Consider the following 24,931-nt stretch of genomic DNA (forward strand, 5'->3'; position numbering starts at 1 on the left):
CGGTTTCTTCTCACTATATCCTACTTCTACTATATTCCTCAAAACGAATTAAAATCGCCAAATCTGTTGGAATTTGCCACTGAGTGTACTGTCTACATTATCAAGTCATTATTTCCCATGGTGTAAAGTATTCATTCAAATAGAGAAAGAGCAGGAAAGAGAAGTAACATTTGCTGGTCACTCACTACATGCTAGGTGGGAAATTTTTAGGATCATCGTAGGTATTCTAACAAGCATAATAAAATTCACTCTGATCCCATATTAAAATAATTTCAGCTGGGAAAAATATTAGACATAATTACTATTATCACTTTGCTTTTGAAATTATTGACTACGAGTTGTTCATTTAACTAGAATAAGCTCTGATTTCTCAGCAATCATTTTGTGGAAAATCTAGCCTACAAATTGTTTTCAAATATGACATTTTTGTGAATACTACATTTAACAACTCATGAAGTTGACAATAATGTTATACTTCACAGACATTTAATAAAACATCTATTCATTTAGAGTTTGCCTTTTTTCATAATTTCCAGGGAATAGTTTTTTTTTTCTTGGTCTCAAACCTATTTTTGCAGGCCACTGAAAAACCCATAGCCCCCTAATGCTGTGTACTTGGTGCCTGATAAATAACATGGCCTGGGCACTGTGCCAGGCACTTTGCAGACCTTACCTCATAAGATTATCTGTCTAGTAAAAAAAAAAAAAAAAAAAAAGCACGCTGGGTTACAGATAACAGGTTGCTGCAGCAAACCCCGAGAAAATCTATAAATAAGGAGGATGATCTCCTAGGAATTCCTACCACACCAGCAATTTCAGTGCTCTCTATCTGAATAACAATTGAGTCCAGTGGGGAAAATTGCAGTGAAAATAAAGGGTAAATTGAAAACACGGGAATATAATTATTTTTTCCCTTTAAAAATGTTACTAGAAATGTTAATCATGTATGGACTATATCTGATAAAAATCTGTCAACGTCAGTTCATTAGTTGTGACAAATATACTATTGTAAGATCTTAACAACAGGTAAGATGGGTGTGGGGTAAACCAGAATTCTCTGTACCATATTTGCAATTTTTTTGTAAACCTAAAACTATTCTAAAATAAAAGTTTATTTTTATAAATACAATTACAAATAAAAAAGGTTTTAAACAGAAAAAAATGGCCCTAATATCTTCTCTTTACCCTTTCCCTTTCCTTTCTTCCCCTTCATGGATAATTCAGTCACAAAGCCACTGGGTGGGGCAGTGCTAACTTGTTAGCAGAGGGCAGTTTGTTAAGGAAGGATGGAGTTCAAGTGTGGTGAATAAGTAATCACATGGGGAGAAGGCAACAGGCGTCTTGCTGTTAAAGAAAGGAGTTACAAATATGGAAAGAAAACTAGAACACTATCCTGTGGTGATGAATTGGAATTGGAGGTATCAATCAGCATGAACAAATGGTTTTCAATATATATATATAGAAATATCAATTTGAGAGAGAGAGAGAGAGAGGGAGGGAGGGAGAGGGAGAGGGGGAGGGGGAGGGAGGGGGAGGGAGAGAGAGAGAGAGAGAGAGAGAGTGTGAGTGTGAGTGTGAGTGTGTGTGTGTGTGTGTGTGTGTGTGTGTGTGTGTGTGTGAACTGTCCACTGAGGAGGACCTGGGATCAGTTTCATTTCAACAGCAACTAGTAGACCTAGGGCCCAGATACTAATTTCTAAATATCATTCTCAACTAAAAGAAACTAAGGCTCTTTAGAGAAATAGCTGGGCAGTAACTGGTTCATATTTCTGGAGGGGAGCTTGACAGTATGATTCTAAACTCTTACAAAATATATAATCATTCCTCCAGATATTTCACATCTGGAATTATCTTAATGAAATTATGAAATGAATTAACAAAAATGAAGATTCAAAGATGTTCATTTAGTGTTGCTTATTTTAACAAAGAATTAGACAATTTAAAATGCTCAAGAGTAGAGGATTTGTTAATAAAAGCATCTGTACATTGGAATCTAAGTAGCCATTAAACATAATTTTATTGCTTTATGTTTTAGTAACACATTGTGTATGCCTTTATATACTTTTACACAGGTTTTTAAAATATACTTTTAATGTACTTTTGTATTTATTTATGTTTTATTAACACTAAAAGGCATTCATAATATGTTACTAAGTGGTAAAAGCAAAGTAGAAAGCCATAATAACACGGGGTGAAAAATGTATGTATGTGTGTGTGTGTGTGTGTGTGTGTGTGTGTGTGTGTAACAACATCAGTGATGTATGTTAAGTAAAACTCATTATATGTGAAACTAAACACATAACTACACACAGCTGCAACTGCAAAAGAGAATCACAGAATATGCATAATTGTTAATTTCTTGAATTGTGATGTTCAGGTAAATATGATCTTCTTGTTCCTTTTCTTTGTTTTCCAAATTTTCTATAAGAAATGTATATGACCTGGTCATATAAAATAATAAAGGAGTGGAAACCTGGCCAGAACGCATATGAGCCACTTCTCAGTTTTGTTTATACTGCTTTACCTTGGTCTCTGAGAGGAGGCACTAATCATCATTATTAATGATGGCAACCTTCCACTGTTAGAAGAAGCAACACAGCTGAGAGGCTGAGGACACCTGGGCAGGAGGCATTCACTCTGAACTAACTGAAAGTACTGACTGCTATCTCTTCACATTCTGATAAGGGAGAAGACAAATCAATGTTGTCAATAAAGAGTGTTTCTGTGTCCTTGAGAGAAGATTTTATTCATAGAAAAGACCATTCCTAGGTTTCCTTTGGTTTGAAAGCTTAATATTAAATTTATTCAAGGTGCAAATTTAAAAGCCTAACTCACCCTTAAGTTTTAGATCAATTTACAAATTATTAGTCTAAAATATTTTAATAGTAACTTATAAGAAGATTTTGATTGCTAACTGGTCCAAGTTTTAAAAATAATTCTTGTTTTAAAAGCTATCCCTTTAAAAATTGTCTGTCTGACAAACTGGATAGATAGGTAGATAAATAGATGGATAGATTATAGATACATATATAAAATCTTAAATGATCCAATACTATATGTAACTTGTTAAGATTTCAACTTAAAGTGAGTCAATCAAAACATCTAAATAATTTATTCTATTACACATTTTAAGATAGACTCAAAAGGCTAGGCTGTTACTTGGTGGGGTAAATTCTCTTACATACTAGAAATCCTTAAATATCAAGTACGCACAGATCTCTTCTTAACACAAAAATATTGCTGCTAAACATTTAACTATGCTAAATATTTCTACTGTAAATTATAAATCTTCCAAGGTTAAAAGCTCTTTATCCATGAAGGAATGGATATCACTACAAATAGTTTGGAGGTTACCTTCTCAGCCAACTGAAGCTGTATGTTGGTTGGAGATTTTAACCAAGCTGCTGACTGGATTTTGGTCAGTGCCATTAAGGGTCACCTTGAGACCTATTCATAGTCTATAACAGAGACTTTGTAACTTAGCGAGGGTTCAGTTCAAAACATTGCAAGTGACACAGCCCATATTCCAGATTTACTCATACCCTTCCCAAATTTTTAAGTTAGATTAACTTTCATCTTAACTATGCAATTTAATTAAATCCAACAATGTTGAGACACTGCTTCATTCAGTTCTGAATTATTTTTAGATTCTTTCTTTCCATTAGGACCACAATTCCTACATATACGTATATTCCACAACATTTGACTGAATTTTAGATCTCTCTTACAGCTAGCAGTCACAATGTCTAAAGTCTTTCTCCTGATGAACATGTATATCTGCACATGTATTTTGGAGAGAAAGCAGGCGTGAGAAGATTGTTAAATCACTGGTAAACCGTTCAGTTTGGGGGCAAAGAAGCTTCACTGTCTTTTTGCTACCCTACCTTCTACCCCAGGCAAGTTGATAATACAACACTTAACTGATAAAGCTTAGGAAATAAGTTCTACTTCTTAAAAATTTATTATTTATTTATTTTAAAAGAATCAGACCACTCCTCCGGTCTACTTTCTGGAAGAGAGAGTGAATTAAAGTGCAAGCTCAATTGCTTGGCCTGTAATGTGGTGTCACATGGGCATAGGAAGTTAGCTGTATCATAGCCAACATGGTGCCCCTCGCCCTATAGCTCCCACTGACAGCAGAGTCCCAACACCCAGAGAGCTCAGCACCTTCGTGGAGTCTTTTTCACTCCAGTTATAGAAACGCCAACTTGACTATAGAATTTAATAGCGAAGGAGAAACAATGTTGCCGCCTCCTATATAGAACACCCTGTTTATACTCTCCCGAAGGCAGAAAGGTAAAATAGACTTAATTGTGCTCACTCGTGCTCTAAATGTGCTCATTTTAGAAACAATTATTGACTGAGTCTCAATGCCAAAAGAATGCCAAAAAATCAAAAAAGCAGTCCATAAACGTACAGAAGAGTTACAGCTGAAATCCTTCATATTGTATGGTTCTCACCAATCTAGGAGAGCTCCAGTTGTATCTGTGCCGTGAATAAAAAGACATTGGCATCCACCACCAGGATTATCATAGGCCTACTCAGAAAAATGAGTAATTTAAGATAAATAGATTCTGGCTTCAGATACCCTGATTGTATTGTATTTCCCAGATACTGCTGTGGCAACACTCTCTCCATTCAGACGTTATCAAGTATTCAGAGGGATTGCTCTTTTCTACCCACGTAACACAAAGCATTCGAGATTTAATCTAGCTCCCTGTATGCTGTGGTTGAATTTTATTTCACTTTACCATCACCCTACCAATACAAATCTCTTCTTCTTTAATTTAACTTTTTGTAACATAATCTTACTTTTGCTCCTTTCATTGCCCACCTTTTTATTTCACCATATAAAAATGGCTTAACTATAAAGGATGATAGTAAAATTATGCCACTTAAAGCAAATTAATAAGACAAATAGAAAATAGCAATCACAACCTGATAACATATTTTTAAAATTTTGCAGAGCATGAGTATGCTTTAGTTTTCCCTGAAAAGATTTTATTTTTTCTAAAGATCCACTTTTTAAAAGTATAGGTTGTAAGCGTAAAGTTGTCTTCAGTCAAAAAAGCTATTGACTATTTTTTAATTCACAGTTTCTTAAAGGCAAAAAGGACATGTACTAGGCCAGTATTGTTTTTCAATACAATAGAACAATTTTCCTCCTTTTATGAGGCATAGGTCTTAGAGAATGACTTTATAAAAAATATAAGACTAGCCTGGTTCTTAAATAGATCATTGGAGGCAAATTCTACAACTAAGGATGAGATACTGCAAACAAGTCACACCATTCACCCCCACATCTGGAAACTCATTAAATATCACTTCCCACAATCCTGTGAGCCTGAATCCATAGTAGGCCTTTAGAAAAGAGTTGAAGTTTAAAAGTATGCTTTCTTTTTACTGTAGTGCTGTCTTAATGAAAATTTACACACACACATGAGATTGACATTGAATACTGCTCCATAGTAATTAGGTACAATATTTTGTGGAATAGATAGAGATTTAACCTGTCAGGCAATAACTAGGCCAGACTAGGGCAACAGCAAGTGCAACAAATACTCAAGCTGTTTGGCCAAAAGAGTTGAAAATCCTAAGGAGTGGGAGATCCAAATGACCTTAATATTTGACCCTTAAACTTACTATATGATTCTGAGAATTTTGCCTTTATAGTTCTGCTTTTAGGCATCTTGTATCGATGGTTGGATTTTTCTGAGTATATCACAACTGAACAAAAGTGGCTTAGCCAATTGAAAATTTTAAAGTTTTACAAGAATACAAAATATTCACATGGAAATCATAATTATTTCTACTAACTAGATCACTGGGTTAGGAGTTTAGACCTTCTAGTTATTTCAGCCAATATCTTACAAAATGTAATGCTTAGAACTTCTCGAGGCTAAAAGAGGCACAAAATAATTATCAATATTTCAGCACACAAAGACACACCGAGTCCAGTGTAGTTTTGCCTAGGATCCCTCCTGGGATAAGTATCCGTACTGAAATGGTTTTTCTTTGTGGTCAACAGTGGCAATATATGCTGAGAGGTCCCTGTCATAGAAACAAGGAACTAGAGTAACAGATGAGGCATGGACCAGAGAGGCATTCATGCATCTCCAGCAGATGCTAGCACTGAGAAATGATGATGGAGGACCAGATGCCTACACTGCCCCCACTATCATGTTACTTAAGATCCTGGGAATTTGTCCTCCCAAGTAAAGTAGTCACCCTAGTATACTTTCATTATCTGTAACTCACTTCAAAAATAAAGTGATTGCTCCTTATAATTATATATATTAAACCAATGATATTTAGTATCCCATGAGGCTCTGAAATGTCCCAAATTGCCAATGTTAGTGGGTGTAGTTTCTGAAGAAATATGGAATTTTCCTGAATTAGAGTGAGCAAAAGAGCTTTGAATTCAGCATAGGTTGGAAAGGTTGCAGGATGATTAAAGGCTTGCTGGCTAAATTAATGAAAATCTATTCAGATGTCTAGGACACAGATAATTTTTAAAAATATTTCACTATGTTGTTTCTACTACATTGCTTCTCTGGTTACATAAAATAAAAATTACATGGTTACTTAGACTTGGATTAATAATACTCTTCCTTTAAAAAGAAATGCTTTTAAAAGTTTCATTCTAGCCTAAATCCTCATTATATATATGGAATACAACGATATTTTAGCAGGTATTTCTGACTCTAAAATCATGCCTTTTCAAACATCTCAAATACAATTATTAATACCATTAAATGTGGCACCCATCATATTACTTCCCTGGGTCAAAACATTTAAAGGTTCTCTATTGAACATCGCAAAATTCAGATTCCTATAACTATTTTTTGAATAGCTCTAGCACCACTTTACTCATTGAAACATCTATCATATTTCCTGAAAAGTACTCTAGTAAGAAATATCACCTCCCTCTTTTGGTATTTCACGTATATGTGTTTTTGTCAAACTTGCTATAAGATAAGCAACTGGAGCGCCATATTATTAATTAGCCTCTTTGTGCCATGTCTTCCTTAACAGTAAGAGCAATTTGTTGTCAGTGGTGCTAAGTTCCCTCCCAACTCCAAACTTTTATTAGTTCACTTTTCTCCACTCCCCACAGCACACTGATCAAAGTTAAACCAAAAGCAAACACCAAAATAGATATTAGTTTACTGATGATATGTTCTAGTATATTATATGGACCAGAGTAGATACTTGTACTGAAAATATAAAGATTACTCCAATCATAATTATCTTTGTGTATAGAAAGCAACTTTTCCATTACTGAGAGATTTTTGAAAAACTAAGATTTGTTGTGTTGATGTCACATGACATAAAGCACACAACAAGTGTGTTAGTAAGCCATACATCTTTAGAGCCCATCCATCTGCCAAAGAACCAGAAAATAAATCTGATAAAGGAGGAAAAGTAAACATAACTCAGAGTTTAGTGTTATTAGCAGTCTCCAACATCTGTATAGAAGCGATGATCTTAAGATATTTTCAAAGTGTATAAATGCATTCCATTCTCAGACTCCACCTTCATGCCTGGACACAACAGCAATTTAGAAAAACACAGCATGCTAGTTTTTAACAGAGAAAAACCTAGGATCACTGAAGCATAATTACCCTATAATCTTCCTCCTCTGTAATTTACTATCAAAGTACTTTCATTCTTTATCACCAAATGTTTTGAAGAGTGGTCTACTATTTGACCACTTATTCTACATAGACTTACTGATCAACTGCAAACTGGTTTCTCTCAGCCATTTTACTGAATCTATTTTTTTTTTTTGAATCTATTTTTTTAAGCCTCCAGGAAACTTATAATTGCCAACATTAGAAGGTAACCTCAGTCCTCAAGCTTTTTGACCTCTCTTTAGAATTTTATCACTACCATCCACTTTTAAACCTCTCTCCAATATTGACCTTCAAGGCCCTGTGTTTTCTTTGTTCTCCACCTCTGATGTTTTGCCACTCTTTCATTGGGTCCCATTTGCCCACTTCTTAAAATTAGGTTTGCACGGTACTCTTCTCCACCTCCACTGTCTCCTTTCCTTTCATTGTCTTACAATCACATTGGTTCCCATGGTTTCAACTCTTCCCTCAACGCAGATGACTATCAAATTTGCATCACAATCCAGATTTCTCCAGTTCTCCAGACTCTAATTGCATTTATACCTGCATGTTTCTATGGCAACTCTACTTCAACATAATACATACAAACTATTTTTCCTCCAAAATCTGGGTTTTCTCCTCTATCCTCCATCTGTATTTAAAAAAAAAAAGAACGCAAAAACGTAAACCTCTCAGTTACTGACATTCAAGCCCACAGAGTCATCTTTAAATCCTTGCATCTCTCACCTCCCACATACAGTTGATTAAGTCATGAATAGCTTGGTGATGACTTGCATATCTTCCTCAATCTCAGCAACTGCTTTAGTTCAGATTCTAACTGTCCAATTGGGCTAAAATCTTTAAAGACTAACCCTTCTCTCGGTAGTATGCCTTAGGCTAGTTATATAAAGATCTCACATCATGTAAGGTTTTTCTGGACTGAGGCTCCTGCACTGTGTCTTGATAACCGCTCCATCTTTCATCTCTGTGCCTTCTTATCTTGACTCTCAGTCATTAAGCCCAGACACCCCTTGTTGAACCTGATTCAGGATCTGCCATTTTACAAGTTCTACCCATCAGGAGGCTGTTAAGCTAGCCAGTCCCAGACTCACAAACAGAACAACATGCGCATTACCTTTTATCAAACCATCACCACAGCCTTATTGGGGTTTTTCACTGTTAATTTCTTCTTTGGAACAGAACAATAATGTAGACAGGCTTAGAATATTTGGAATATACAAAACAAATATCATCACCAAATTCCACCAGTTTTAACATTTGGCTAGATTTCTCTCTACTCTGGTTTCTATATTTTTTTTAAATAAAATTAGAATCACATGCTACATATAATTTTGTGTATTATATTATTTACTTTAGAGAATAACCATTTTTCCCTGCATTTAAAATATTCTTCAGAAATGGTTTCAAGGCACCATAGTAATCCATAATTAATACATCTATCAATTTTTCAAAGTTCTCTTTTAATTCCTATAATAACCATCTTTACATTAAAAACTTTGTCAATAATTTTATTTCTTTATGATATGTACCTGGAAGACACATTACTTAGAGTATGAGTTTTTTTTTTCACACACACTGTATTTTATTTTTACGAGAGATAAATAAACTGACACCAAGCATTGTAAATGGATGACCACAACAAAAGCAACAATGATTGAAATTACCAAACACGAAACACACTCAGAGTATGAGATTTTTAAGCTTGTGATCTGTATCGTCAAATTACTTTCCAGAAAAGTTGAACTAACTTACTTTTTGACTGGCAGAGAGTAAGGGCACTCATTCACCAACTACAGAATTCTTAAAAGTGCTCTGGCTACCCCCAGCATCACTCACCTCTAATTCCTCTGTTCTTCACAGGCAACTTTCTAAAACACAGTTACGATTATAGGGGCTCAAAAAATCCGTGATTCCCTCCAACACACAGAATAAAATTCTAACCTCTGAGCATGGCGTCCGGGTCCTCCAAACACTGGCTGCAGCTTCCTTTTTTCTTCTCTTCCACTTCTCTCCTTTGCTCACCCTCGAGTCTAAGCCAGCAGTTCTCCTCCAGGCTACACTTAGAATCACCTGGAGAGGCTTTCGCAAATATATAGAGTTCCATTCCACACTAATTAAATAAGAACCAGGAGCTGGCTTTTTAAAAAGTTCTCCACCAGATGATTCTAATAGGCAAGGTTTAAATCACCACAAGCCAGCCCGTTCTGCCTTAAAGCGAAATAGAGAAAGCCACTGGGAGAACATGTCAAAAAGGCACGTTCTTGGACCTCACTTTAACCGTACTAACTCACACCTTTTAGGGCTAAAGACCAGGAATTGGCAATTTAACAAACCTGCAGATCCTGTGGTATGAGAACTACACTCTAGCCAAATCAGACTATTGTCATTTTCTTAATGAAGTGAATATATGTCCTCTGCCCTTTATGCTTCAAGCTTAGTTTGTTTGTACCTTCCCTGATCCCCCTCTCTGCCCCACTGCCACTCCCTACACACACTCAGACATACAACGCACATCTTTTTTTATGCCCGGCTTTGCTTATTCTTCCAGCCACATTTAATTGTTCTGGCATTTATGTTTTCAGTGTTCATTGTTTATGTCTTTATTATAATATTTCTTCTCTCCAGCCCTGTATTAAACATAGTTGTGGAGACTTTAAGCTCCAGTAAGAGAACTGAATTTTTCATGTGCAGATACAATATCTGATTCACAAGAATGTCTCCACAGTGTCTGGCATATTTTTCTACAAAGAGTAGACATATGTTAAATGTTTATGCTAAATAACAAAGCATTTCTAGCCTGTATTCTCCTCGATAAATAATTACCAAACACTGTTCCATAATGCTTTGGCAAAGAGAGGCAATGCTGGAGAAGGTAATCTAGTTTTCTTTTTTTATAAGTCTTAAAATATCTAGTGATCTGGTAATGAAGCTCACTCTGGTTTGCCCTGCTAAATCAAGTATATGTTGTCTACTTAATAGTTTATGTGTAACTGAACTATTATAAATCAACTATACTTCAATTAAAAAATAATAATAGAAAAAATAGTTTATGTATATGCTTAGTGAAAGGTTCTACCCAAGTTATTAGCCATTTATTTAGACCATTAATTCTCTTACACTAGTTATTTAGATATGTCAAAACACAAAGAAAGATAGCGGACGGGATTTAGAGTTTTCTGTTTTTCTAGTACACGAGGACAAGTGAAAGGTTAGAGTGGGATCTGATATTCCAGGTAGAAATCAAGTTCAGTTAATGCACATCCTGACATTCTAAAGTAATGAATTCAAGAAACATTCACAAAGCCACTCCCCAAATGTTTCCCTGAAGGCCATGCCCAAATATGAACTCTCTCATTAAAGTTTCTAAGAAATCCCAGCCACCCTTTCTACCTCAGTGTTTCTAAAGCACTGAACAACATTTGCGTGGTATTTATTGTTTTTTCATGGATATCTCACACTCCTACTGGACTCTAAACTCCTAAAATTAGGGACCAGGTGTTTTTCATGTTTGTGTTTCTTAAAGTGCCTATGATATCACCTGGCATATCAAAGGTGTAGATAAATCTGAAATGAATGGGAAGTTAAAGACAGTACATCAATTTTATTGGCTCACAGGTATAATGTAGGAATTTTCCTTTCAATTTACTTTCTCCAAACCATATGCTATCATCCATTTCCAGAAGAATTGTCATGTCGTACAGGAGCAAAGAATGACCCTGTGATCATGAATAGACAGAGGGAACAATTCATCTTCTCCTTACCCTAGGTAGACAGAGTAGGGAGTTTGTTGAGAGCATTTTTGAATTGTGTGCAAGGTACCTATGTACCCCAATAACTTTAGTTTCCTCTATTATAAATTGTTGGCAAAATTTCTATCTACCTTATAGGCTTGTTGTACAGATTAGTAAGTGTAAAAACATCTAGTAGAAGATGCATGGTAAATAATCAATTAATGGTATTTAACCTTTTTAATCTGTTCCTTCTGCCTTATAAAGACAAAAGGACACTGGGAGATTGTTTTTTCAGAAACATTTGGCTCCAGAAAATAAAACCAGAGCGTAAAGTATATAGTGAATATTAAGGTGCACTGCTTGAACTGAAATACAAATATATGTTGTGTGTTTATGTGAGATAAGTTGGATAACAACGATGGATAGATAGACTAATTGGAAGAGGACTCCTCAGTATAATGAATGTCAGTTCAGGTTCTGCCACTTGTTAGTTGTTTGAACTTGGATATCTACTCTAAACAGATCTCTCTGGGAGGACAAACACTGAAGTCTTTTCATCCCATTGGATAGATAGAAGAGTTCTTCCGCTTGAGTCACCACATGAGGGCAAGTAGCTGACCCTTAATAGATGAAACACAAGGACTGTGGCATCTGGAAACTCAAGTGCTAAGCGTCCATTAAAAGGAGAGTCTACAATTATAATTACATATACCAATCAATCAAAAACAGACCAAACTGTGTTTTTTCTATTCCTATCTGCTCAAAATTTTTCTCTTGACACTTAAAAATATGACTGATGAAAGGCAAGGGAACAAGGTTAGTTGCCTTTAAATGTTTCAGATCGCCATGTGACAATGAAGCTAAAATTTGGAAGAAGACACCCAGTAATTAAAAATGCATCAAGAAATGGAAATATACACTGGAAAAATGTAGACCAAACTATTATCTATGGTGGTAAAAACCGTTGTTTCTAAATGTTTTAGGTCGAACCATACAAAATTGTCAACATCAGCTTCTTACATGTTTTAAGTCAACACCAAAAAAGAGATTATCACTCTATTGAAGAAGGGACGGTTTAGTGATATTTAATGTGGTTTACATGGGAAATTATAATGATGAAAGATTATCACTTTTCTATCAGGTTTATATTGGAAGAATCAAGATATATGAAAGAAAAGGAAAACACAAAGCACACATGGGGAGAAAAATCAAAATTGAGCTCCTTTTCATAGGGGCAAAAAAAGTAGAAAAGTTGTGCTTTAGTTAAGAATGGTATCATGAAGAGGAAGAATCTTAACTATGTATAAAAGGTTAATTTTAAGTTTGTGTGTTCAAAAGGAGCTTCTGGGTAGCAATGCCCTATAAATTCTCCCACTGGCATTGATCAATGCCAGTGTTAAGTAATAAACCCTGCAGTTGCATGTCCCCATTTTCTCTGTTATAATCCATAATTGTGGATTGGAAGTAAGTGCCAGAAATCACTCTGGACCTGGTAAAGGCAGAAGCTCCCTCTCCCAGAATTCTATGGAAATAAACAAGAAAGACTTCATAAAACTAGTATCTTCTGAAGTTTATGAAGCAGACGTATCATAAGGTCTTACAGTTTCATGCTCTTGGCTGAATAGGTGAGGTGGAAGAGACTAGAAAACATTGAGGGTAGAAGACTCCTACTATAATCCAAATAAAGAGCTAGGATTATGAAGGAGGCAGTGGTAATCAAGACACATTTCAAAGTGAGTAAAAGCACTTAGCAACAGAATAAAGTTGGGAGGTAACTTTTAGGAAACATGAAAAGACAAGACCAAGGAGGTTGGCCTAGGAGATGAGAGAAAAATGTGAAATGAGTCACAAATTGGGATATTTGTAAAGGAAAATATAAAGAAAACAATAGTTAAAATGTTGGCATTTTTTAATTTGAAAGGGTAGAGGTACATCCAAGGAGAAGAGCTGTAAATAAGATTACAAGTTGGGAGTCTTCTGTACAGAAAAAAAATACCGGAATGGGAACTCAGTTTTTTTTCTTCTTTGTCAACCCCAGCAAATCAGTTTTATCTGTCTTGAGCCTTAGATGGAGAAGCAGTCCAAGTCTACAGCTGGACTCAGCAGGAAAGACTCCATGGTCAATCAGCAATGTCAATCATTCTATCTGTAGAAAAGCATGGTATCAAGGACCACCCAACTGACCTCACAAACCAGAAACATAGATGGTGCTAAGCAAATTGGCCAAGGAGATAAAGTGACTCAGAGGAGCTGTGTGATGATTACAGAGCCTCAGCTTTGCCCAGAGGTGGGTGTGAGAAGGAATTGGGCTTGACCACAAATCAAGATTTGGGGAGAAATTCAGAAAAGTTCAGACTCATAGAAACCAAGGGAGTGGAGATGGCTATAAAGGAAGCTGTCAACATAATTACATTCTGCAAAGCAGTAGGAATGAGGGTGAGAACGATCTCTAGACTGGGCAATGACAAGTTTCTGTGCACCTTGGGAAAGACTGTATTGTTTCAGAGGGTGACAAAGTGAACCACAGTGAGGAATTATAGCGAATTTTTATGTACCACACAATTAAGGAATATTAAATCACCTCTTAGCCTCCACTTTCTGGGACAATTTATCACTGCATCTTATTAAAACCAGATCATTAGTTTGGATAACACAAACCTTTGGGGGGAGGAGGAAACATACTCTAAGGTTTAATTTTTTTAATTGAATAAGTGTGTTTTCTAACTTTGTTTTTAAATTGTGGTTTAGAGCTCATGTGAATGCAATTTTAAGATATATTGTTAATTTTTATTCTAAAAAGTAACTTAAGGGACTTCCCTGGTGGTCCAGTGGTTAATACTTAGCGCTTCCAATGCAAGGGGTGCAGGTTCAGCCCTGGTCAGGGAACTATGATCCCACATTCCGGGTGGTGCAGCCAAAAAGAAAAATTAATTAAAAAATAAAAATTAAAATAAAATAAAAAGTAACTTAAATTTACATTAAATTAAGAAAACCAAACCCTATAGAAGAATGTTCTTATAACAGTCACCATTACACAGAATCTGGTATGTGTTCTTATAGTCTTTAATTAGTGCATAAAATACCTCTTTACCCTCAGTAGACAGTTAAGGAGGTTGTCGAGAGCATATTTGAATTGTGTGCAAGGTACTAATCCATGCTTTGGTTTCCTCTTCTATAAATTGTGGACCAAAAGAAAAAAGAAAAGAATATGTCTAGGAAGATATCCAGATCCACCAGTTATCAGAGTTGCCACTGCGCTCTGGCCCTTTAACAGCACGGACATTCTGATTCCCCCCGGGCACTATGGAAACCAGAATAGAATACGGGACAGCTGAGAGCACCCAAGACACTGGCAGTTGGAAGAGTGATGGAGGACAAGCAGGACCTCGAGGACAGAGGAAGAAGCACTTGAAGAAAGAAAGAAACGTTAAGTTGACCTGCAGGGAAGAAGAAGGAGAAGACTAAGGTAAAAGTAACAGAATTTTTCATCTGACCCCTACAGCAACAACCAAAAAAAAAAAAAAAAGGAAAGAAAGAAAAAAGAGCCATTTCTGAGGTTTACTGATAGGAGTTAAATAAAAAAGAACCAAAACTAGTTACTTCAAAAGTTTACTGTAATTATCCAAGCAATACTATTAACTTTTAGAGTACTGAGTAAAGGTAAAATAAGTCAATTAGTAGTTAAGAGATCCCCAGATTTTTAAAAAATTTATTGACCAGTTAAATTTATAAAAGAAATTGGGGAATTATCATAAAAATACCTTTTTAAAAAAAATTTGACCAAAAAAGGACAATCTGCATTCATCATTACATAAATGAAAAGACATTTTAATGTAATATCAATGCTACTGTCAGTGAGTATCAGCAGATACATTCCTCTTTGTGTGTGTGTTGGTGTGTGTATGATTCAAGGATGGGCAGTGAGAAAAAAATATCCTATAAATCAAAAAAGAAAATAATAATGTAAACAACAACATAGCGAACTTCTTCTAGAGTAAGTTCTATCTTCTCCCTACCCCCCAGTTTATTGGAGAGTTTTTTTCCCTAGGATGTGTTAGTTATTTCATTGTAAACTTTAAAACAAAACTCTATAATTTGATTCTTGTTTCAACATTCTCTTTAATTTCAAAGACATTGTTTATTGATAACACTGGAAAGCATTTGATCAACTGAGTAAACTTTTTTTTTTTTTTTTGCCTGAAGAAACAAAAATAAGAGTTCATCACCGAAGAGGTAGACTGATGATGTAAATATTGTAATAAGCTAAAAACTGGAATCATCTAGAAGAATAAATAGGACTCATCATGTCCTTCTCAGCCCATACCCGAAAGACCAACAAAAAGAATTTTCCACTGGACTGTCTTCTAATGCCACAAGTTCCACGTAGTAATTACTTGCATTTTCAGGAAGAAAAGCAAAAACTACAACTAAAGAAATTCCTTCTTCATAGGATGTTCCTAGTGGCCAGGGTAACAGCAAACATAGAAAAAAAAGATATTGTTGAATACTATGAACAATTGTTTCAGTCAATTTTGAAACGTCACCTAGGAGAAGCAGTGACAGGATTATTGCTCATATATCCGACTTCCATTGTGCATATCCTGGAGTCCTCCAATAGTACTCTTTACCAAATTCTTTTGGATTATCTTAGCCATGAAAAGGATGAAACAGAATTTTTTATCCAAGGCATGAAAATTATAGTCACGTCCCACAATATACCAACAAGGCTCTTTATGCAATGGCATGTTTCAGTAATAAAAGCGCCAGTTATGTATCTTGATGATGTGACGCAGTCGCTATCCCTGCAAGAGGTCATGACAGAATTTCTCATCCAAACCCATAAACTAGCACTCCATCTTTTTAAGACTGTGAAAGTGGGCACTAAAGGACCAGGCGATAATTTGCACCAAGTTGCACCCGAATTACTCCTTCCAGAACAAATAATAAAGTACATATGCAATGCTGCAGAATTAATGGACCCAGAAACTTTCATAAACATGTATAATAAACCCATACACGTCACCTTGGATTCTGAGGTGGTATGGCCCACTCCTTCCCGCTTCTAGGATGAAGAGAGAGGATGTGGTCAGTGTGGTCAAATCTCTTAAGGAATGTATGCTACTTAAATAAAAGCAAAATATTTCTAAAGTTGCTTTTCTCTTTAAAAAAGGAAAGAAACAACACAGCCATCTACACAAAGGTAATAGACTAATCTTTACAGAGTATGTTGAGTTAAACTTGAAAATTTATCTGGTCTGATATTAAGATCAACACATTATTTCCAATGATGAAGGGGTTTAATAAGGTCATAATAAGTTCTCAAGGTTAACATCATCCTGATGAAATGACTTAATTTTTAATGAAAAGTAGAGATGAAAAAGGATAAACACTTGATTCAGATTCTTATTCATTCTTTCAACCATCAATGAGCAGCTGTCACCACACAGTATTATGTTCTGAGAGTGCAAAATTTCGGGGAAATATACAATGCTTGAGTTGCTTGCAGCCTAAGCTTGGAGGCAAATATGTGTAAAAGTAAATATGATGCATGATATGATGTAGGATATGATCATTATATAGTCGCAATATGCAGGGAAGACTGTAAGAGCAAAATGAGGGAGTAATCTCGCTATGTATGGTCCCTGAAATCAGAAAACAAAACCTAAACTTTGAAAGTAGTACCAAGGCTCACATATTCTGGATGATATAATCAAGAATACCGAGGCCATTATAAAGCTAAAGAACACAGTAGCTTTTTGAAGTGACTAGAAAATACACTGTCAGAAAGCATTGCAATTGTATTCTTTCATGCAAATTCATTTATTGAGCACCTTTCACAGGACAGACACTTGCCAAATGACAGGGATATGTCAGGGTCCAGAGAAGACATGATCCCTCCTCACTTGGGAAACCTACTTCTAAATGAGTCTATGTAAGATAAACAAATTGGTTATTTTTTCAATTTAATTCCTAGAAAGCAATTAATTATATGCAAATTCTATATGACCTATTTCAAGTTGGTCTCTCCCTTCCTTTATCCAAGATTAATGCTTTTTTCGCACTATTTAAATTTTTCTAGTTTGTTCAAGCAATTAAGAAACATTAATGTTTTACTACTTCAATGATATTTATCCGAAATTGCTTCAATATGCCATGAAATAAACTTTGGATTGAATAGAAGAAATACTGTTATATCATTTTAACTTCATTTCTCATTGCTTATTTGATTTTCAGTCTCTCTGGGGGGGAAAAGCCATCTCAGTATGCACCTCAAATTTGTCATATGTAGATAATATCATAATTTGTTCCATATCAGAATCAAATTTCAGGAAAGACCATTCCTATTTTTTAATTTAGTAATATAGTTTTAGAAAAAGAATGACATTTTTCACTTTAAGCTGACTTGAAGTTCCATTCATTTAAATTTAGTAACATTAAGGATATTTTAGAGAAAATTAAAATTCTTCCAATTAAGAAAGAGTATATAATTTACAAACATTTTATCAGTTTGATAAATATCAAACGCCTAATATTCAGCAATGTGCTATTTACTCTTTGAACTGTGAAAAGGCACCCATTGATAGTAAATGTTTAGTGACAAAGTGAGTGGAGTTGAGTTAATGCTTTCCAGGCCACCAAAAAAAAAAAAAGAAGAAGAAGAAGAGGAAATAAATAGAAAGAAGGGAAGGAAGGAAGGAAGGAAAAAAGAAAGAGAAAGAGTGTAAGCCTCAGTCAGTCTTTGAATGTATGTGAGGAAGAGGTTCGGGAGGGCAGATGAGCATATTTAAGAGAACAGAGATGAGCAAAAGCAGGAAGGAGAAAATGAACCAAAAATGTTTATTGGACCAGATGGACTCCATTTAACGGGGTAAATTTTGTTTAGGAACAATATTTTCTAACGTTAAAATGAATAGAAGTAGTTTACAAGTAAAACTACATATTTGAGTATATAAAAGTATGGGACATTATATTCTCCAAAAATGGCCACTGCAATATATCCCATCCCACATGCTCTTCTTACAGTGTGACCTCAACACACCTCCCATCACATGGTGGGTTCTAAATACCCTCCCCTTGAAATCAGGCGGACCTTTCTTTGTGACTGCCTAGATGAACACTACAAGAGAAGTGATCCAATGTGACCTCCAAGGTCATAAAAATGCCTTGCACTTTGCCTTGATCACTTGAATGGAACCTAGACAATATGCTATGAGCAATCCAAGCAGGTTTCCAGATGACACCCCCAGCCGAAGTCCCAGGCAACAGCCAGTATCACCACTAGACATGTGACTGAGTGAACCTTCAGGTGACTCCAGGCTCTAGCCTCCCAGCCAACCCTGGATTTCAAGCCAGACCAGCTGACACCATGTGGAGGAGGAGTAGAGTACATATGAGCTGTTCCCACTGAGCCCTGTCTAAATTGCAGATCTGTGAACAGCAAAAATTACTGTTGTTGATTCAAGCTACTAAGTTTTGGGTGAATGTTTATGCAGCAGTCTGGAACACTAATATATAACAAGAATAATTTTGTATGTACATTTTATTGATATATGTACATATCATTTATTTATTCATTCATCTATGCAACTAGTATTTTCTAAATATCTACCAGTAAATATTTACCAGGGCACCAAGCACTGTGGTAGTCACTGGATATACAAGCAGAAGTAAGAGGTGTGTCCTCCACACTGCCTAGCGTAGAACTTCTATTGGTCTATAATACTTTCTGGTGTGAGAAATACTGATAGAAAATTAATTCATTGGCCAAAGAAAAACATAAAAAACCTCAGTCATTTTTGGAAGAAGTTATAGAAAATATCTAAATGAAAACACTGATTTACTTAGCAGACTGTTACTTTACATTTAAAGGATTCCTGAAGCATGAATTGTGCAAATAATTGGAAAATAAGCACAAAGTGAGCATAAATAAACTACTTATTTATTTATTTATTTAAATGACACTCTAGAATGAGTTTATTCAAATGCAAGTAGTCACCTTAGGAGAGTTTATATTTATTTCAGTGACAGCATCATTGCTAAAAACATTTTGTGACTCATTAATGGAAGATAAATTAAGGAGGTTTATAAATCAAAGGGAGTTAAAATATTTTAGTTACATCTAGTTTTTTGAACCCCAAATAATATATATTGCAATTTGGTTGGTGACCTTAATATTCAAACTTCGTTCATAGAAATGTTTATTTTTATATATTGTACTCACTCTCAAAGGAAGATCTGCTGTCACTGAACATATTAAAAGAGTGTGGCACTGCCTCTAAGGGGAAATACAGATATGTTTCCAGTAACAGTTGCATTATTACATTACAGAGCTCACCAATATCACATCTTTAAAGGGGACAACACTCATTTAGCTGTGTCTGTTTTGGTATATAGATAAAATGCAGAAATACTATATTCATACCTTACAAATGTAATTTAATTTGATCAAGTCCAAAAATGTGACTCAAACGTTAGGAAGCCTCAAAAGGTAATTCTCACCCCAATGAGGGTTATAGTTTTCTTACAATGAAACTTTATATAAAACCAGAGCACAGAAGTTAAACCAAATAGAAAATGAGCATTTAAATACTGAACATACAACATTCACTGTTCATATAACAATGACCATATAACATATACTCATATATATTTGAGGAACATACGACATTTAAGTGGCATGGCCAGCACCATTCCCATCCTTTTGTTTTGATACCGATATCTTCTACAATAGACTGACATGCTGACAATCTTATTCCTGTTTCAATGTAACCAAGGACTTCCAGGAAGGTTATAGTTTTCTTGAAGACAACTGAAATAATGTTATTTGGAGGGAAAAACCCTCCCGGGGTGAATTTTAAAAATTTGTACTGTTTTCATTTTAATTACAGAAGCATCTGGATTCCTTCCTGGAGAATCAATGCTTAGTACAAATAGATTCTTACATTTAGTGACTTTATCATAACTTTAGCATGACAAAACAGCATTTCAATTCAGTGAAACCTATCTCTAGCACAGAATTCCCCCAGCTTCCATGAGGAAGTGGAAATGGGACAGCTTAACAACAACTGAATATAGCAAGTACTTTTAGAATATTTCATGTCGTTAGTAAGTGACTTAATGTAGAATTAGAGTTCTCCCCCTTGTGGTCAATTATGTAAATTTCCAGATTACCTGCTAATATGACTTATACAATAAATACAGAGCATAGTTTTTAAGAAAATATAAAGAGAAGCCCCAAAGGTACCTGTCAAATGTCTGTTCTACCTGCCTGCCCCCTCAGCCGCACTGTTTTGCAGAAAAAGACATTAAGTGCTTTGCCAACAGTAAAAGCAAGAGTTGGTAATACTAGTCCCCTATTTCCACTTCATCACTTTAAATAGTTAACTGTAGTCATGGTTGGGGTCTGGATTTAACTCTAAGTGCTCTCTTCAATACTACACCAAACACATTCTGTGCTCCAGTCCTCACATAATGCCTTTTCAAGACATCCGACTGGATTTTCACAGGCACCTCCATCTGCATGAGTTCTGGATAGAACAAATCATTCCTTGTCTCTACTATCCCTTTAACCTGCTCCCTCAACTGCACTCCCCATTGCTGTAAAATGGACCACTCTCCACACAGTTGCCAAGTCAGAACTTGAACGATGTCCTAATTTCCTCCCTTCCTTTTTATTTCACTGACAGCCAATCCATCCAAGCCCCACCCATTTTCCAGAGTAAGTGTTTCCAGTGTCTGGCCTTGTTTTTGTGCCATTCTTAGGGATCTCCCTCACTCTAACCTTCTCTTCCGCCTCTCTGTCTTTCTAGTCTATGTAATATTTCTATCAAAGTTAAAGGCAGTATAGCAAAAGATGTAAGAGAGCCACCTATGGTATCAAACTGCTGTATTGAAACCTGGTTCTGAAAGTTTGTAGAGCTGTAATTTGTTTCTGTACCCTTCTGCACCTCAGTTTCCTCATCTACGAAATGAGTGTGATTAACAGTATCTACATTATAAGACTGGTTATGGACACTGTATTAAATAATGGTGTCAAGATCCTAGCATACAGTAAACACTAATAAATGTTATTCCTCTAATCAAAATTCTTCAGTGGCTTTCATTTCATCTTCCGGATAAAAAGCAAGGTTCTATCATGATCTGCAAAGCCTTGATTCTCTGATTCTTGCTTACTAAGCTACCCACCCTCATCTGTACTCATCATTCCCTTTCTCACACTTTGTTCTCTAATGGTTTCCCAGTATTTTCATGCTTTTTGCCTTTAACTTCCTTCCTCATTTCTCTTAGCAAGATTCTCCTTACCAAGGGCCCTGAACCAAGACGGCAGAGTAGAAGGATGTGCTCTCACTCCCTCTTGTGAGAACACCAGAATCACAACTAGCTGCTGGACAATCATCAACAGGAAGAAGACACTGGAACTCACCAAAAAAGATACCCCACATCCAAAGACAAAGGAGAAACCACAATGAGATGGTAGGAGGGGCGCAAGCACAGTAAAATCAAATCCCATAACTGCTGGGTGGGTCACTCACAGACTGGAGAACACTTATACCACAGAAATCCACCAACTGGAGTGAAGGTTCTGAGCCCCATGTCAGGCTTCACAACCTGGGGGTCCAGCAATGGGAGGAGGAATTCTGAGAGAATCAGACTTTGAAGCCTAGTGGGAATTGATTGCAGGACTTCGACAGGACTGGGGGAAACAGAGACTCGACTCTTGGAGGGCACACACAAAGTAGTAGTGCACATCGGGACCCAGGGGAAGGAGCAGTGACCCCAGGGGAGACTGAACCAGACCTACCTGCTAGCGTTGGAGGGTCTCCTGCAGAGGCGGGGGGTGGCTGTGGCTCACCGTGGGTACAAGGACACTAGCAGCATAATTTCTGGGAAGCACTTTCCCAGAAAGTTTTTGGTGTGAGCCCTCCCAAAGTCTGCCATTAGCCATACCAAAGAGCCCAGGTAGTCTCCAGTGTTGGGTTGCCTCAGGCCAAACAACCAACAGGGAGAGAAACCAGCCCCACCCATCAGCATTCAAGCAGATTAAAGTTTTACTGAGCTCTGCCCACCAGAGCAACAGTCAGCTCTACCCACCACCAGTCCCTCCCCATCAGGAAACTTGCACAACCCTCTTAGATAGCCTCATCCACCAGAGGGCAGACAGCAGAAGCAAGAAGAAATACAATCGTGCAGCCTGTGGAACAAAAACCACATTCACAGAAAAATAGACAAGATGAAAAGGCAGAGGGCTATGTACCAGATGAAGGAACAAGATAAAACCCAGAAAAACAACTAAATGGAGTGGAGATAGGCAACGTTCCTGAAAAAGAATTCAGAATAATGATAGTGAAGATGATCCAGGACCTCAGAAAAAGAATGGAGGCAAAGATTGAGAAGATGCAAGAAATGTTTAACAAACATCTAGAAGAATTAAAGAACAAACAAACAGAGATGAACAATACAATAACTGAAATGAAAACTACAGTAGAAGGAATCAATAGCAGAATAACTGAGGCAAAAGAACGGATAAGTGACCTGGAAGACAGAATGGTGGAATTCACTGCTGCGGAACAGAATAAAGAAAAAAGAATGAAAAGAAATGAAGACAGTCTAAGAGACCTCTGGGACAACATTAAACGCAACAACATTTGCACTATACGGGTCCCAGAAGGAGAAGAGAGAGAGAAAGGACCAGAGAAAATATTTGAAGAGACTGTAGTCGAAAACTTCCCTAACATAGGAAAGGAAATAGCCACCCAAGTCCAGGAAGCACAGCGAGCCCCATACAGGATAAACCCAAGGAGAAACACACAAAGACACATAGTAATCAAATTGGCAAAAATAAAAGACAAAGAAAAATTATTGACAGCAGCAAGGGAAAAACGACAAACAACAGACAAGGGAACTCCCATAAGGTTAACAGCTGATTTCTCAGCAGAAACTCTACAAGCCAGAAGGGAGTGGCATGATATACTTAAAGTGATGAAAGGGAAGAACCTACAACCAAGACTACTCTACCCGGCAAGGATCTCATTCAGATTCAATGGAGGAATCAAAAGCTTTACAGACAAGCAAAAGCTAAGAGAATTCAGCACCACCAAACCAGCTCTACAACAAATGCTAAAGGGACTTCTCTAAGTGGGAAAGGTAAGAGAAGAAAAGGACCTACAAAAACAAACCCCAAACAATTAAGAAAATGGTCATAGGAACATACACATTGATAATTACCTTAAACATGAGTGGATTAAATGCTCCAACCAAAAGACACAGGCTTGCTGAATGGATACAAAAACAAGATCCATACATATGCTGTCTACAAGAGACCCACTTTAGACCTAGGGACACATACAGACTGAAAGTGAGGGGATGGAAAAAGATATTCCATGCAAATGGAAATCAAAAGAAAGCTGGAGTAGCAATACTCATATCAGATAAAAGAGACTTTAAAATAAAGAATGTTACAAGAGACAAAGAAGGACACTACATAATGATCAAGGGATCAATCCAAGAAGAAGATATAACAATTATAAATATATATGCACCCAACATAGGAGCACCTCAATACATAAGGCAACTGCTAACAGCTATAAAAGAGGAAATTGACAGTAACGCAATAACAGTGGAGGACTTTAACACCTCACTTACACCAATGGACAGATCAACCAAACAGAAAATTAATAAGGAAACACAAGCTTTAAATGACACAATAGACCACATAGATTTAATTGATATTTATAGGACATTCCATCCAAAAACAGCAGATTACACTTCTCAAGTGTGCACGGAACATTCTCCAGGATAGATCACATCTTGGTTCACAAATCAAGCCTCAGTAAATTTAAGAAAATTGAAATCATATCAAGTATCTTTTCTGACAACAATGTTATGAGATTAGAAATGAATTACAGAGAAAAAAGCATAAAAACTCAAACACATGGAGGCTAAACAATATGTTATTAAATAACCAAGAGATCACTGAAGAAATCAAAGAGGAAATAAAAAAAATACCTAGAGACAAATGACAATGAAAACCCGATGATCCAAAACCTATGGGATGCAGCAAAAGCAGTTCTAAGAGGGAAGTTTATAGCTATACAAGCTTACCTCAAGAAACAAGAAAAATCTCAAATAAACAATCAAACCTTACACCTAAAGGAACTTGAGAAAGAAGAACAAACAGAACAAAAATTTAGCAGAAGGAAAGAAATCATAAAGATCAGAGCAGAAATAAATGAATTAGAAACAAAGAAAACAATAGCAAAGATCAATAAAACTAAAGGCTGGTTCTTTGATAAGATAAACAAAATTGATAAACCTTTAGGCAGACTCATCAAGAAAAAAAGAGAGAAGACTTAAATCAATAGAATTAGAAATGAAAAAGGAGAAATAACAACTGACACTGCAGAAATACAAACAATCATGAGACATTACTACAAGAAACTCTATGCCAATAAAATGGACAACCTGGAAGAAATGGACAGATTCTTAGAAATGCACAAACTGCCGAGACTGAACCAGGAAGAAATAGAAAATATGAACAGACCAATCACAAACACTGAGATTGAAACT

At 36.2% G+C, this 24,931-nt stretch overlaps 1 protein-coding gene and 1 long non-coding RNA gene across 2 annotated transcripts in view; both read left to right on the forward strand.

Moving 5' to 3' along the window:
- The window catches only part of LOC309631847, a 410,290-nt gene that overhangs the window by 141,034 nt on the left and 244,325 nt on the right, over positions 1–24,931 (forward strand). The gene's annotated exons all lie outside the window — the stretch shown is intronic.
- TEX47 (testis expressed 47) lies at positions 8,063–23,412 on the forward strand. Its single transcript, XM_082398870.1, has one exon. The coding sequence runs from the start codon at positions 15,670–15,672 to the stop codon at positions 16,429–16,431; it is 762 nt and encodes a 253-aa protein (XP_082254996.1). The 5' UTR covers positions 8,063–15,669; the 3' UTR covers positions 16,432–23,412.

Source organism: Balaenoptera borealis (assembly GCF_965194805.1).
Source record: "Balaenoptera borealis genome assembly, chromosome: 7".
Taxonomy (NCBI): domain Eukaryota; kingdom Metazoa; phylum Chordata; class Mammalia; order Artiodactyla; family Balaenopteridae; genus Balaenoptera; species Balaenoptera borealis.